The sequence below is a fragment of the Neofelis nebulosa genome, chromosome 13 (genome assembly GCF_028018385.1).
Source record: "Neofelis nebulosa isolate mNeoNeb1 chromosome 13, mNeoNeb1.pri, whole genome shotgun sequence".
In the NCBI taxonomy this organism is placed as follows: Eukaryota; Metazoa; Chordata; class Mammalia; order Carnivora; family Felidae; genus Neofelis; species Neofelis nebulosa.
The window spans coordinates 31,824,641-31,839,225 of record NC_080794.1 but is presented as its reverse complement, the minus strand read 5'-3'; the positions used below and the strand labels follow the sequence as shown (position 1 = coordinate 31,839,225).

General features: G+C 34.9%; 1 protein-coding gene across 3 annotated transcripts in view; it reads left to right on the top strand.

Moving 5' to 3' along the window:
* CTNNA3 (catenin alpha 3) overlaps positions 1 to 14,585 on the top strand; it is a 1,807,132-nt gene that overhangs the window by 1,719,526 nt on the left and 73,021 nt on the right. For all 3 annotated transcript variants that reach the window (XM_058696469.1, XM_058696467.1, XM_058696468.1), the window contains one exon: positions 4,547 to 4,652. In XM_058696469.1, coding sequence (XP_058552452.1) covers positions 4,547 to 4,652 — 106 coding nt within the window. The remainder of the gene's footprint in view (positions 1 to 4,546; positions 4,653 to 14,585) is intronic.

The window sequence follows — 14,585 nt, the reverse complement described above, 5'->3', positions numbered from 1 at the left end:
GTACTGGGAAGCAGACAAAATGTATTTACCAAGTCTATTCATTTCACTCTATTGCAGCACCAAGTTTGAGTGTTAGAATTAAATGAAATAACTATGTCTAAAGCTAAGATTGTCAGATAAAAGTTCTATTTCTTGTATTATAAATAGACATCAAAGTGCGATCTCTCCTCTAGCATGGCTTATGTAATGGTTGAATTTGAATTTGGTGTTAAGAATTCAAGGAAAGGGGGTTGGGGGTACCTGGGTGGCCCACTGGGTGAAGCTTCCGGCTCTAGATTTCAGCTCAGGTCATGATCTCATGGTTCATGAGTTCGAGCCCTGCATCCAGTTCTGCACTGACAGCATAGAGCCTGCTTGGGATTCTCTCCCTCTCTCTCTGTCCCTACCCTGTTCACAATGTCTCTGTCAAAAATAAATAAACTTAAAAAAATTAAAAACAAAGAATCCAAGGAAAGGGGAGAGGGAGGACTGACACTGATCTAACAGAAAAAAAGTAGTAGTATCTCGAGAAAGAAATCCCAGGAGTTTAGTCTACTAAACCATTTTAATCATTGTCATGACTTTAGAAGTCCATGTAATGTTAGACATCTTTATTTTGTTGGGACTAGAAGACAGATTCAGGTTATCTTCCTTGAAGCCATTGTGCATAAGCCAGTCACTCTTGGTGGACCTCTCAACCACCCAGCACCTAAATCTAATCTGTGGCTTTGCTTTCTATTGCATTCATGCTAACTGCCATCAATGGCTATGGAGATCTTTTTAATATTTCCCATATATTTATTTTATTACTTTTTAATTGAGGTATAATTGACATATAACATTGTATTAGTTTCAGGTGTTAAAAATGATTCAATATTTGTATGGTGAAATTATCACCACAATAAGTCGAGTTAGCATATTAAAATTAATATTTTAATTTTATCCTAGTGTGTTTTATTGAAAGAAGTAGAGGATAGTCTTTATTTTTTTTATTTTTTTTTTAATTGTGATTTATTTATTTTTTTTAAATTTATTTATTTATTTTTTTAATATATGAAATTTACTGTCAAATTGGTTTCCATACAACACCCAGTGCTCATCCCAAAAGGTGCCCTCCTCAATACCCATCACCCACCCTGCCCTCCCTCCCACCCCCCATCAACCCTCAGTTTGTTCTCAGTTTTTAACAGTCTCTTATGCTTTGGCTCTCTCCCACTCTAACCTCTTTTTTTTTTTTTTTCCCTTCCCCTCCCCCATGGGTTTCTGTTACGTTTCTCAGGATCCACATAAGAGTGAAAACATATGGTATCTGTCTTTCTCTGTATGGCTTATTTCACTTAGCATCACACTCTCCAGTTCCATCCACGTTGCTACAAAACGCCATATTTCATTTTTTCTCATTGCCACGTAGTATTCCATTGTGTATATAAACCACAATTTCTTTATCCATTCATCAGTTGATGGACATTTAGGCTCTTTCCATAATTTGGCTATTGTTGAGAGTGCTGCTATAAACATTGGGGTACAAGTGCCCCTATGCATCAGGACTCCTGTATCCCTTGGATAAATTCCTAGCAGTGCTATTGTTGGGTCATAGGGTAGGTCTATTTTTAATTTTCTGAGGATAGTCTTTAAAAGCAGATTCTGTGGCCAGTTTGCCTGAGGTCAAATCCCACCTCCAATACTTACTATCTGTGTAACTTAATAAAATATATGTTTAACATCTCTCTCCTTCAGTTTCCTCATCTGCAAGATAAGGATAATAATAATTCTAAACTCATAATGATCAGATCATTTTGTTTATGGAATAACACCTAGCACATAGATAATGTTAAATGTACTAGCTACTATTATGGAGCAAAGTATATACTATCATTGTTTTCACCTATTAAATGAACCACAACATCTCGAGACTTACGCTTTTTTTTAATTAATTTTTTTAACGTTTATTCATTTTTGAGAGCGTATGAGCAGGGAAGGGGCAGAGAGAGGGAGACACAGAATCTGAAGCAGGCTCCAGGCCCTGAGCTGTCAGCACAGAGCCCAACGCGGGGCTCGAACTCACGAACTGTGAGATCATGACCTGAGCTGAAGTCGACACTGAACCGACTGAGCCACCCAGGCACCCCGAGATTTATTCTTTATGAATATCAAAGGCGAACAGTATTAAAGGGATGATTTTCGACCTTGAAAAGAGGAGTAATATTATGTTATCAAAAATGTAGGGGCTACAAAGTGTAAACTATATAATGAAGTATTTTTGTTTTCTTTTTAATCAGTAGCAGAAAATACCAAATCATTTCATAGATATTTTCTGTCCCTGAAAAGGCAAAATAAGTCTATAAAACTGATATTTTCTCTTCTTAAACCAGATCCCTACTTAATTGAACTATTACCCATAAGCTGTATCATCTTATTTCTTGTGCTAATCCAAAGAGAAAGAAGGGAGAGGTGGATGACAGAAACAGGGTGAGGATGGGGAAGGAATGGGAGTCAAGGTTGGGGCAGCGTCAAAAATGGCTGAGAGGTTTATGTTGTACCAATAAATCAAGTTTCAAAGGTATCCCTTTCACTTGTCTAAAATATTTTTCCATGGCATCAACATTGCTGGATTATTGCAACATTTCCCATTATACCTTCTAAACATATAGTTTAACAATTAGTTGGCAGACTCCCTTCTCTGGGGCTTGATCTGCTCTACTTTTGGGAAAAAAAATTATTATTGCAACCACTATTTATCAAAGATTTCTGGCCTCCAGTATCTTTAAAATATTTCTGAAGCTTATCCCATCCTCCTCTGGGTATCCTTCTCTGTAGGATCCAAACTCAATGATTTAAGACACAATTTGCTGACAGGAGATCCTGAGAACCCATTATGAAAATGAAGGCAGCAAACAACCTTTGAATGTATTTCCCAATTTAAAAAGCCTTCATTACGTAGCACATTTCAGGCTGGAATGTTAAAAAATTTATCATAGTTTCGGTAATTGCAGTTTCCTCTGGAAGCTTGGCATGATGTGGAATCATTTGTAAAATGCGTATTTTGTTGGGCCCTCAGTAGGAAGTTTGCCAGGCAATACATTTAATTAGGAACGTGAAGAAGAGAATAATTGTGGTCTGTCATAATGTATTACTTTTAAATTCTACATGTGTTTAAGATAGTGGTCTCATAGTAACACATGAATTTAAAGCTAAAGGCAATTTGCCTTTCATCAGTCCCAGGTTTTTATATGGAGAAATATATTACTTTGACGGGGAAGAGTACATTAGATGCATTCCTTAGATGTAACTCTTTGACCATTGTTTAAGCTGCAAGAGTGTTAGCTGCTCTCCTTAGAAGCAACTTTTGTCCATTTTAAGACCTTGAAAATTGATACCTTGCCTTGCAAGCTTAGACAGCTTTATTTAACTTTCTCTAGAGATGCACAGAAATAATGAAACACATTGCCTTTCTTAAAGATAACCATGTACATAACATCTAGTTCTGGCTGATGCATTAAGTAAATTTGATAAGAGCAACTCCAATTTTGTAATAATTAATGTCAATTAAAAAAAATTACAAAACAACCTAGGTCAGCATATTCAAAGAGGAGAAGTATGGCAATAGCCATATGCTAAGGCCAGGTTTTCATTGTGTTAAGCATGCAGTTCCATGTTTTCAGGAAAACTTGCTTATCGTGAATTTTAGAGGCAGTTTGGGGTGTATGGAACAGTTACATTCATGTATGTAGTCATTGTTTTTTGAGGAAAGAGAAGATAGAAAAATATCTCCTTATGTTATCCCACTCAAAAAGTATAGGAAGTTCACTTCTTTCTTCTCCTACCTTGTAAAACCATAAATGAACCCAAGTTTTATTCCACAGCATTAGGAACCAAAATTAAAGTAACAACCACAATTTGCATTGTTGAATGCTTATTTTCCTTAAAGCCATGTTCTGATCACTTTTTAGACATTAGCTCATGTAATCCTTAGAAAGGCTCCACGTTGTATGCATTCCTATTACCACCAAGGAACCACGAGCACAGAGTGGCTGTTTATCTTACTTGACTTATACAAACAGTGAGAAGTGGTCTCTTTTGGAAATAGTCCAAGACAGTGGGACTCCAGATTCATACTCAATTACTATTATATTACAATTAATTAATTGTGGAGAAGACATAATGTGGTAAAAATGCAATGCAATTAACTGAAAGACTGTTAAAAAAATTATAAAGAGGAAGATTAAAAAGTAGCCTTGCTGATGAAAGCACAATAGTGCATAAGCAAGTCTCAATCTCAAGACTGAGGTTTACTCTAAAAAAACACTTGGGAATGAAGATCAAATGGAGTCCAGCTTCTTGGCAGTATTTCCTGAATCTCAACATAATGGGACTTCTTTTGTTTTTCACTTTTCATTTAATTCTGATGTCTAATTTGTGCCTTTCCAAAACTGAAGTTTGTAAAGCAAATGAAATGGCCAGTATTCTGGGGTGCAAATCTCGTGTGTGTGTGTGTGTGTGTGTGTGTGCATTTGTATTTGTATCTTAGCATGAGCCACTGAACTAACATGTATTATTTTGCTTTAAGGGGCAAAGGACCACTAAAACATACAACTGATGTGATTTATGCCGCTAAAATGATATCAGAATCAGGATCAAGGATGGATGTCCTTGCTCGGCAGATTGCCAACCAGGTGAGTCCTTTACAAATGACGAAAGTCCATCCTAATTGCTCTCTACCATGAAACACTGATTAAAACAAAGTTGGATTTTTAACTTCATGAGATTGCTTTTCCCTAAATTATTATTTCAAAATCTTATTTCATAATTAATACACAAGTAGTGGGCAATTCATTCTAAGGAAAGTTAATTATTTCTTAGGGCATTATTATTATTGTTGTTGTTTTTATTATTCATAGTGCTGTATTATTTCTTAGATTTTTGAGTTTCAAATATATTCAAATTACTTAAAACACCAGCTTTTTGAGTTTCAAAAATATATATGTAATATATATTTGAGTTTCAAATATAAATAAATTCAAATTATTCTAATAGGCTGTAATACTCATTGTTAGTATTTTTTTTTCTTAATACCTTATATTTGTAATTTTTGCTCTTCAAAAATCAATACCTTCCTAAATTCTATTATGTTATGTTTCAGCGTTAACAATATATTCTGTCATTCTGTGTAAAAGACAAGTAGTAATTAGTAGAACACTAAAGTGAATACATAAAATGTGGAAAGCATATATGCCTTATGGAGACAAATGCTAAAAGTTTTTAAACACTTAGTTTCCTTCCTTTCTTTTTTTGTTTGTTTTATGTTTTAAATATTTTTAATTGAAGATAGTTGATATACAGTATTATATTTGTTTCAAGTGTACAACATAGTGATTTGACAATTATATATATCACAAAATGCTCACATGGTAACTATTACTGACATCTGTCACTGTACAAGGTTATTACAATATTATTGACTATATTCCTTATGCTATCCTTTTCATCCCTGTGACTTATTTATTTTATACGTGAAAATTTGTACCTCTTAGCCCCCTTCACCTACTTCACCCATTCCCCTAATTGTCTTCTCTCCAGCAACCACCAGATTGTTCTCTGTTTTGTTTTGTGTTTTAATTTTTAAATTATTTTATAATTTTACTTTATTTGTTATTTTTGTTTGAAATATAATTAACATATAGTATTATATTAGTTCCAGGTGTACAATATAATTTTTCAACAACTCCATACATTACACAGTTTATTTTTTGAGATTTTTCATGTTTTTATTACAAGTTTCTAAGCAGCAGGGGTGCCTGGGTGGCTCAGTAGGCTAAACATCTGACTATTGGTTTTGGTTCAGGTCATCATCTCAGGGTTTCATGAGTTCAAGCCCTGCATTGGACTCTGTGCTGACAGCATGGACCCTGCTTGGGATTCTCTCCTTCTCCCTCTCTCTCTGCCCCTCTCCAGCTCATGCTGTCTCTGTGTCTCTCAAAAGTAAATAAATAAACCTTAAAACAAATTTCTAAGCAGGAGCTATATTATTAATTACCTTTTGCCAAACTTTAATAGAAAAATCTGTCGATTTCTTTATTTAATATGTTGAGAAATCCAATTAATATTTCAAACTGATATATAGTAGTACTTTGTAGGTTTTATATTACTTACCTTCCTAATATATATTTTTTTCCTTGTGGGAAAAAAGCACTTTTCCTTTTGACTTTGCAACTATTCTACATTATTTCTTGCCTATTACTTTGAGGGAAACTTTATTGGGCTGCTTCTTATTCAGTCTTTTTTTTTTCTTTGCCTTTTGAAAAACAATTAGCTTTAAACTATATTATTAGATATTTCTGGATATAAGGGAAGGGAAACAAATAAAGAATACTGAGGCAAATATTTTTAAATATTTATTGAATATACATATGTTTTAAATATCTTGCTACTTTAAGCTTTCTAAACATCTTATGAATCTTGTTAGTATTTAGTATTTGGTATTTACAGTTAAAAACAAACTTTTCCTAATATAATTCAAAATACAGTATGAATAAATTATTGAAGCCCAAACCCACCCATGGTTTTCTGTATTTTAGAATTTTATTGCATTCATTTTATGAGAGAGACCAAATAGTAGTGGAATAGGTGAAACATAATGCATTAGAGAGATTTGTGTGTACTGATAACTTTTTAAATATTTAGTGTTTCCTGCCAGTGTGCCTCTGTTTTTTTTTGGAATGCAGTTTTCAAAGTTCAAATAATTGTGTCACTAGGAAGTTTCGCTTTCTTATATTGATCTTCTTCTTTAATTGCATCAGAATCACCTAGCTGTAGGTACTTTTATAATGTAGCTTTATTACATTATACCATTGTTTTTAGCTTTATTCAAATTAAATGGAAGGAAGTAAAAGTATTCTCTCACTTCCCACAGCTCTTACATTTTAAAAAAAGATTAAAGAAATTGTCATTGAATAATGAAGAATTACAGATGACCCTCTTTGGCTTTTTCCACTTCATATAGGAGAGTAGTTTCAAATTAATTACTTTTGTTCTGAACAAATAGGATTCTGAAGAATCAAAATTGAGAATTATGAGCCTGATTCTTATTATCGAGATCTTCTGGGGAGATTGTCTATGATTGTGCTTCTGATGTTGTTTGATAGATTAACAAAAAAATTTTAGACAGAAAATAATATCTGAAATTTATTGTGGAATGCATATGAATAATATAAGCAAAGCAATTTTCAGTGTCTGTGTATTATGAAAAATATCTGCTGGGATATTGGTTGTTTTCTTTTGTGAACAACCTAATTAGTTCCAATTTTTTTTAACATTTTTTTATGATTCTTTCTAGTCTATTTACTCTACTAGAGTGTCATAAGATCAAACATCAATCAATTTTCAATTCCACCCAATATGGACATATATCATAAGTCTATATATATATATAGTGTTAAACCAATTTAGTTTCATTCTCTAAGGTTTCAGAGTCAAAGTTCATGTGCAGAGAGAAAGAAATGAAATCACATTAATTAGGGTTTCTAATTCTGTCTACTTGGACTTTCTTTTTCCTTTTTTTTTTTTCCCACCTTTCTTCTTTGTCTTGCTTCCTTGAACATATTTGTTGTGTGTAGCCAAATACAATTTACTACTCTAGCTGTACCCTAATTTGCTGTTTTAACATCCAGAATTCCAACGTAGGCTCACTTGTCCCAATCAGCCAACATCTCTTGGGCTTCAGAAGTATCTACCTGGTGTGGTAGGTTATATAAGCCATTCAAGACTGTGTTGCTTAACTTCTGTAAAACTTTGGTACAAATTCTATCTCCATTAGGCAATATATTCCTAAAGGATGGGATGTTGTTAGCTATCACAATTCTTTTTTTTATAATGTTTATTTATTTTGAGAGAGAGAGAGAGAAAGAGAGAGAGAAAGAAAATGAATGGGGGAGGGACAGAGAGAGAGGGAGCCACAGGATCTGAAGCAGGCCCCAGGCTCTGAGCTGTCAAGCACAGAGCCGGACATGGGGCTCAAACTCACAAACTGTGAGATCATGACCTGAGCTGAAGTCAGATGCTCAACTGAGCCACCTAGGTGCCCCTACAATTCTTTTTTTTTATTTTTATTTTTTTAAACGTTTATTTATTATTGAGAGACAGAGAGAGACAGAGCATGAGCAGGTGAGAGGCAGAGACAGGAGGAGACACAGAATCCGAAGCAGGCTCCAGGCTCCGAGCTGTCAGCACAGACCCCGACACGGGGCTCGAACGCACAAACCAAGAGATCATGACCTGAGCCGAAGTCGGATGCTCAACTGACTGAGCCACCCAGGCACCACTCCCCCTACAATTCTTAAACATGTTCCTCCTGAATAAAGAGAATAACAAATGAGAGAGAAGCACCCTTCTTACAAATCGAAAATTCCAGACTCTTAGTACACATCTCTTTAGATTCCTCAACTCTACACTGTAATTCATCATGTTAAACAGATATTCTAAATTAGATGGATTGGGTAACACCTCACAAGGTAGGAAAAATGCACAGATCTCAATTAGTTACAGAAACTGTATATTCCAAATAAAAAGAGAGGAACAGGAATCAAAATAAAATAAATATCTACAAAAGTGTTTTGCATAAGAAGATGAAAAATTAGACTTTCTTACCACCGAGTGCTGTGTCTGAAGCCTAATCTTCCTTCACTGTAGTTTTGCCAAAGTGAAGATATCCATAGTATCTGATGGGTACTCCCACCTAAATATAACTGAACACAATTAAAATGAAATTTTAGAGTTAAGTATAATGAAAGCCAATGCTAATTCAAGACAAGATGACATTTAAAAAACAAGGTAAAGAATTACAGCCAAATCATACCCAATGTGTTTAACTATGAGCAAACAATTGACAAGTATAATTTATACTGATATTTTGACAAAATATTTCGGTGGCTAGACTCATTGGAATTTTTTCTTTGCTGATGTTATGAGAGTCAAAAATGTATTCTAATAAAAGTATACTAAAAAAAAACTTCTGAAGCATTCACCATAACATTCTAACATGTTGCTTAAGAATATAATTTCTATACAAATCAAAACCACACTCAGATATCACCTCACACCAGTCAGAGGGGCCAAAATGAACAAATCAGGAGACTATAGATGCTGGAGAGGATGTGGAGAAACGGGAACCCTCTTGCACTGTTGGTGGGAATGCAAACTGGTGCAGCCACTCTGGAAAACAGTGTGGAGTTTCCTCAAGAAATTAAAAATAGACCTACCCTATGACCCAGCAGCAGCACTGCTAGGAATTTACCCAAGGGATACAGAAGTACTGATGCATAGGGGCAATTGTACCCCAATGTTTATAGCAGCACTCTCAACAATAGCCAAATGATGGAAAGAGCCTAAATGTCCATCAACTGATGAATGGATAAAGAAATTGTGGTTTATATACACAATGGAGTACTACATGGCAATGAGAAAGAATGAAATATGGCCCTTTGTAGCAACGTGGATGGAACTGGAGAGTGTGATGCTAAGTGAAATAAGCCATACAGAGAAAGACAGATACCATATGTTTTCACTCTTATGTGGATGCTGAGAAACTTAACAGAAACCCATGAGGGAGGATAGGGAAAAAAAAAAAGAGGTTAGAGTGGGAGAGAGCCAAAGCATAAGAGACTCTTAAAAACTGAGAACAAACTGAGGGTTGATGGGGAGTGGGAGGGAGGGGAGGGTAGGTGATGGGCATTGAAAAGGGCATCTTTTGGGATGAGCACTGGGTGTTGTATGGAAACCAATTTGACAAGAAATTTCATATATTAAAAAAATTTAAAAAATAAAGTAAAAAAATAAAAATAAATAAAGTTTAAAAAAATTTAAAAAATTGACATACAAAAAAATAATACAATTTCCAGATGCATTTGTGATAATATTTGTATTTTGATGCTATTATCTACCTGAAATTCATTTTGAGCAGAGATGTTGATACTAGATTTGTTTTCCAGATTAATGAACTTTATAAAAATAAATGCATAACAGTTTCTCAGGAATTTAATAGGGATAGATACTCAAGTATATTATGTTTGCATCTTTTTTATTGAAGTATAGTTGACACACCAGGTTACATTAATTTCAGATGTACAACATAGTGATTTGACAACTCTATATGTTACACTGTGCTCACTACAAGTGTAGCTACCATCTGTCGCCATACCATGCTATTATAATACCATTCACTATATATTATACTTGTAACTCTGTTTCCCTTCTATTTCATAACTGGAAGCTGGTATCTCCCACTCCCCTTCACCCCTTTTGCTCATCCCTCGACCCCCATTCCGCTGGCAATTATCAGCTTGTTCTCTATATTTATGGTACTGCTTTTGCTTTTTTTTGTTTGATTGTTGGCTGTTCTTTTTAGATTTCACACATAAGTGAAATCATATGATATTTGTCTTTCTTTGTCTGACTTATTCCACTTAGCATACTACCCTTTAGGTCTATCTGTGTTGTTGCAAATGGTAAGATCTCATTCTTTTCTATGGCTGAGTAATAGAAACCTCAGTTTCCTAAAAAGCAGTGGTGATAGGCATAGCAAAGAAGAAAAATGTTCAACGTATGCTGAGATTCAAGGGGTAGAATCATCCCAACCAAATCAGTGACTGACCAAATTTAACTGATGAGAGAGAGAGAGAAAGCACTCTTCATTGATATGGTTAATAGAGGGGAAAAATAGTAGGCAAGATGGATATGAGATAGGTGAGGATTTTACATGTTGAGTATGAAATTATGAGACAATAAGATGGACTGGGCAAATCCAAATGTATCTTCTGAAGACAGGGCTGGATGATAAGGATGTAGTAACTTGTGATTTTGTGATAGTTGAAGCTGGAACAGCGTGTACTATTGTCCAAGAAGAAGGTGAGACTTAAAAGATGCCCAAGAAGAAAAGCTGAGAATGTCAATGAGGCAGCACTGAAAAAGTTTTAGAAGTCATGGTCACAAACAAGAAGAGACAGATGGGATTAGTGGGTTGAGGGAGGGTTTCTGTTTTGAGGGACATTATGTTGATAGATTAAAGGATAGAAAAATGAGACATTAAGAGTGTAGAGAAATATGGGATCACTGGTGATCTGTGACCCTAAGGAAGGTGAAATGAGACAGCCTCTGGGCTAGAGTAGAGGTGGAGAAATGAACCCCAAGGGAAGGCAAAGGTCCTAGGCTCAGAGCCCTTTGCTATCACTGACTGCTTGAAATTTCTGTTCTAGAACTTCACAATGATACCTAATACTTTTTATTAACAAGCTTTGCCAGCCTAGCAGAATTTAAACTGCTGTCTGTAATTGCAAAAGTCATTTTAAATGTGTCTTAAATAAAGTTTATACTCGAGTATGGGCAAAAAATTGCTAAGCTTATGGCATAAAGATCTTTAAAAGTATTCACTTTGCTAATTCACTCTTAAACTCCAAACCAAAAGGTAATAAATGTTTTTTTTTTTTTACTTTTGCTCTCATCGCTAAATGTTGTATTCTGTACTGGTACTAAGCATCTTGCCAGAAGAGTGAAGGCTGGTTTAATGTAAGAAAACCACCTAGGCTGACATGCCACCTGCTTGCGTGTAGTAAGTGCCCCAGTGGTTAACAAACGAACAAACAAACAGACAGACAAAACAAACAAAAAAATGTTTAAAAAAATCTATGCATTAAAATGCTCACCAGATGCCCTGGTCAACATATCCTGTCATAATAAACTAGGAAATAATAATCAATGCATGTTATGATATGCTACCGCTTGATTTGCCTAAGAGTCCCTAGCGATGTTCTTTTAAGAGTTATTTTTATGCAAATTTTATTTGAAAAAAAAAAGACAAGGTCATGAATGTCTATAAATTTAGGACCCAAATTTTTCTATCACCCTCATGTAAAAAACTAAAAGGTAGGGAAAATATTAGTTGATTTGGTAAAAGAGATTTGGCCAAAAATAGAAATGCATTCTTAAAGTGGGAATGATTCATTTTCCTGATTCTGCTTCTAGGCAGCCAAAATCGACTCAGAAAGGCTTTCCAAATGTCAATAGGAAAGAAGGCTTTAATAAATTATATAACGTTGAATTTACCAATTAGTATGTTTTTCTACTTCACCCTGTAAGACTATGGTCTTTAGGTGTAACCAAACACTCTCATCAATTCTGGAAATAAAAGGTGAATCTGGGTCAAACAACTTTTAACTTCAAAAGTTGAATTTCATATTTTGGACTCATTGACTCATTGTTTCCTTGACGGAATTACACAATTGTAGTATAGTCTTGAAAGAGTCTCTTGAGAGAAACTACATGTTTTGCTTAAACTTGGGTAATTGCAACATTGGTTATTGGCCAAGAATCTAATTATTAGTTTGCAAGTTCAATTTTATCATAAAAATGTAGAGGTGCTAGTCTTTAAGGAACAAATCCACACTAATCCTAGTTAAAATTTACAAAAAAAGAAAAAAAAGGAAGAAAGAAAGAAAGAAAGAAAGAAAGAAAGAAAGAAAGAAAGAAAGAAAGAAAGTCAGTTTAAGAAACCAATTCACAAATCAGAGTGGCAGTTTATTGTTTATTACATAAATGGCAGGAAGACTGATATTGTTCCTAGACTGTGAAGGTAGGGAAGTGTAGCCATATCATGTAAGTTCGAATATCAGCTCTACCATTTATTAATTGGACAAGTCAGTTAATTTCTCTGTATTTGAGTTTCCTCTTTTGTTAAATAATGTTAGGACCTACCTCCTGGAGTTGATGATTAGTAAAAGAGTTAATATAGGTAAAGTACCTAGAATTGTATATGACAGATAAAATACACTAAGTACCAGGGATTATCGCTGATTCCATAAATAAGAACAAAGAATAGATAGGACCATTACTCAGCGAAGACAAAAAAAATGGCATTTTGAATAAATGTCATATAAAAAACATCATTGTACAGTGAATGAAATAAAGGTAAATTCAAATCTTTGGACAAATCATATATTCTATCAAAAACTCAGTGTGAAAATGGGCAAAATAACAATATAGCCCCAAATAAAATGGTAAAGTGAAATACTAACGTAGAATTATTCACACAAAGGACATGGCACAGTGTCCCACACATAGAAAGTACAGCCAACTTCCTGTCATGGTAAAACAAGATGCCTTGCCTTTCATCATTATAGGTAATTCTAAATAACTAATTTTGGTCTTTGAAAAAAATCAAAGTACTTGTTACTTCAGAACAGTGCTGGAGACATAGGGTTCACATGAATTCTCTATTTCCTTGAAACTGGGATGCTCACAGTATTCTGTGCTTTTAAAAAATGTACATCAGGGGCACCTGGGTGGCTCAGGCAGTTAAGGATCAGACTCTTGATTTCTGCTTAGGTCATGATTGCACAGTTCGTGGGATGGGGTCCTGTGTCAGGACAGTTTGGAGCCTGCTTGGAATTCTCTCTCTCCCCCTTTCTCTGTGCCCCCCTCAAAGTAAATAAATAAATAAACAAACCAACATTAAAAAATGCACGTCAATTGGGGCGCCTGGGTGGCGCAGTCGGTTAAGCGTCCGACTTCAGCCAGGTCACGATCTCGCGGTCCGTGAGTTCGAGCCCCGCGTCGGGCTCTGGGCTGATGGCTCAGAGCCTGGAGCCTGCTTCCGATTCTGTGTCTCCCTCTCTCTCTGCCCCTCCCCTGTTCATGCTCTGTCTCTCTCTGTCCCAAAAATAAATAAAAAACGTTGAAAAAAAAATTTAAAAAAAATGCACGTCAAATTCTCTTGTTAGTGATTTAAAATAAAATGGATTTGAAAGCATGTAGATATGGTCCAAATTCTGCTATTACATAAACTTTTCAATCCTGGGAAAATTATTATCCTTTCTAAACTTCTGATTTCTTATCTACAAATTGGGAGAAATCCCTTCCTTTTTTTTCCTTTTCCTCCTACTTCTTTTCTTCTCCTGTTTCTTTCTTTCTCTGTGTCCTTCTTTTCTTCCTTTCTCCTTCTCCTTCTTTTTCTCCTTCTCCCTCTTTTTAATTAGTCACAGTTTTAATCCTTTTGAGATTTGGGGGATTACCCTTATTTTCTTGTTCAAAGTTTGAGAAACACCTTGAATGTCAAGGTCTTACTATTGCCTATAATTATGGATATTATATATATATATATATATATATATATATATATATATATATATATATAATTTAAAGTCCAGTTTGTCTGATGTAAGTATGGCTACTCCAGCTTTCTTTTGACTTCCAGTAGCATGATAGTTCTCCATCCCCTCACCTTCAATCTGAAAGTGTCCTCAGGTCTGAAATGAGTCTCTTGTAGATAGCAAACAGATGCATCTTGGTTTTTTTTTAATCCATTCTTATACCTTATGTCTTTTGATTGGAGCATTTAGTCCATTTACATTCAGTGCTATTATTGAAAGGTATGGGTTTAGAGTCATTGTGGTGTCTGTAGGTTTCATGCTTGTAGTGATGACTCTGGTATTTTGTGGTCCTTGCAACATTTTACTCACAGAGTCCCCCTTAGGATCTCTTATAGGGCTGGTTTAGTGGTGATGAATCCCTTCAATTTCTGTTTGTTTGGGAAAACCTTTATCTCTACTTCTATTCTGAAT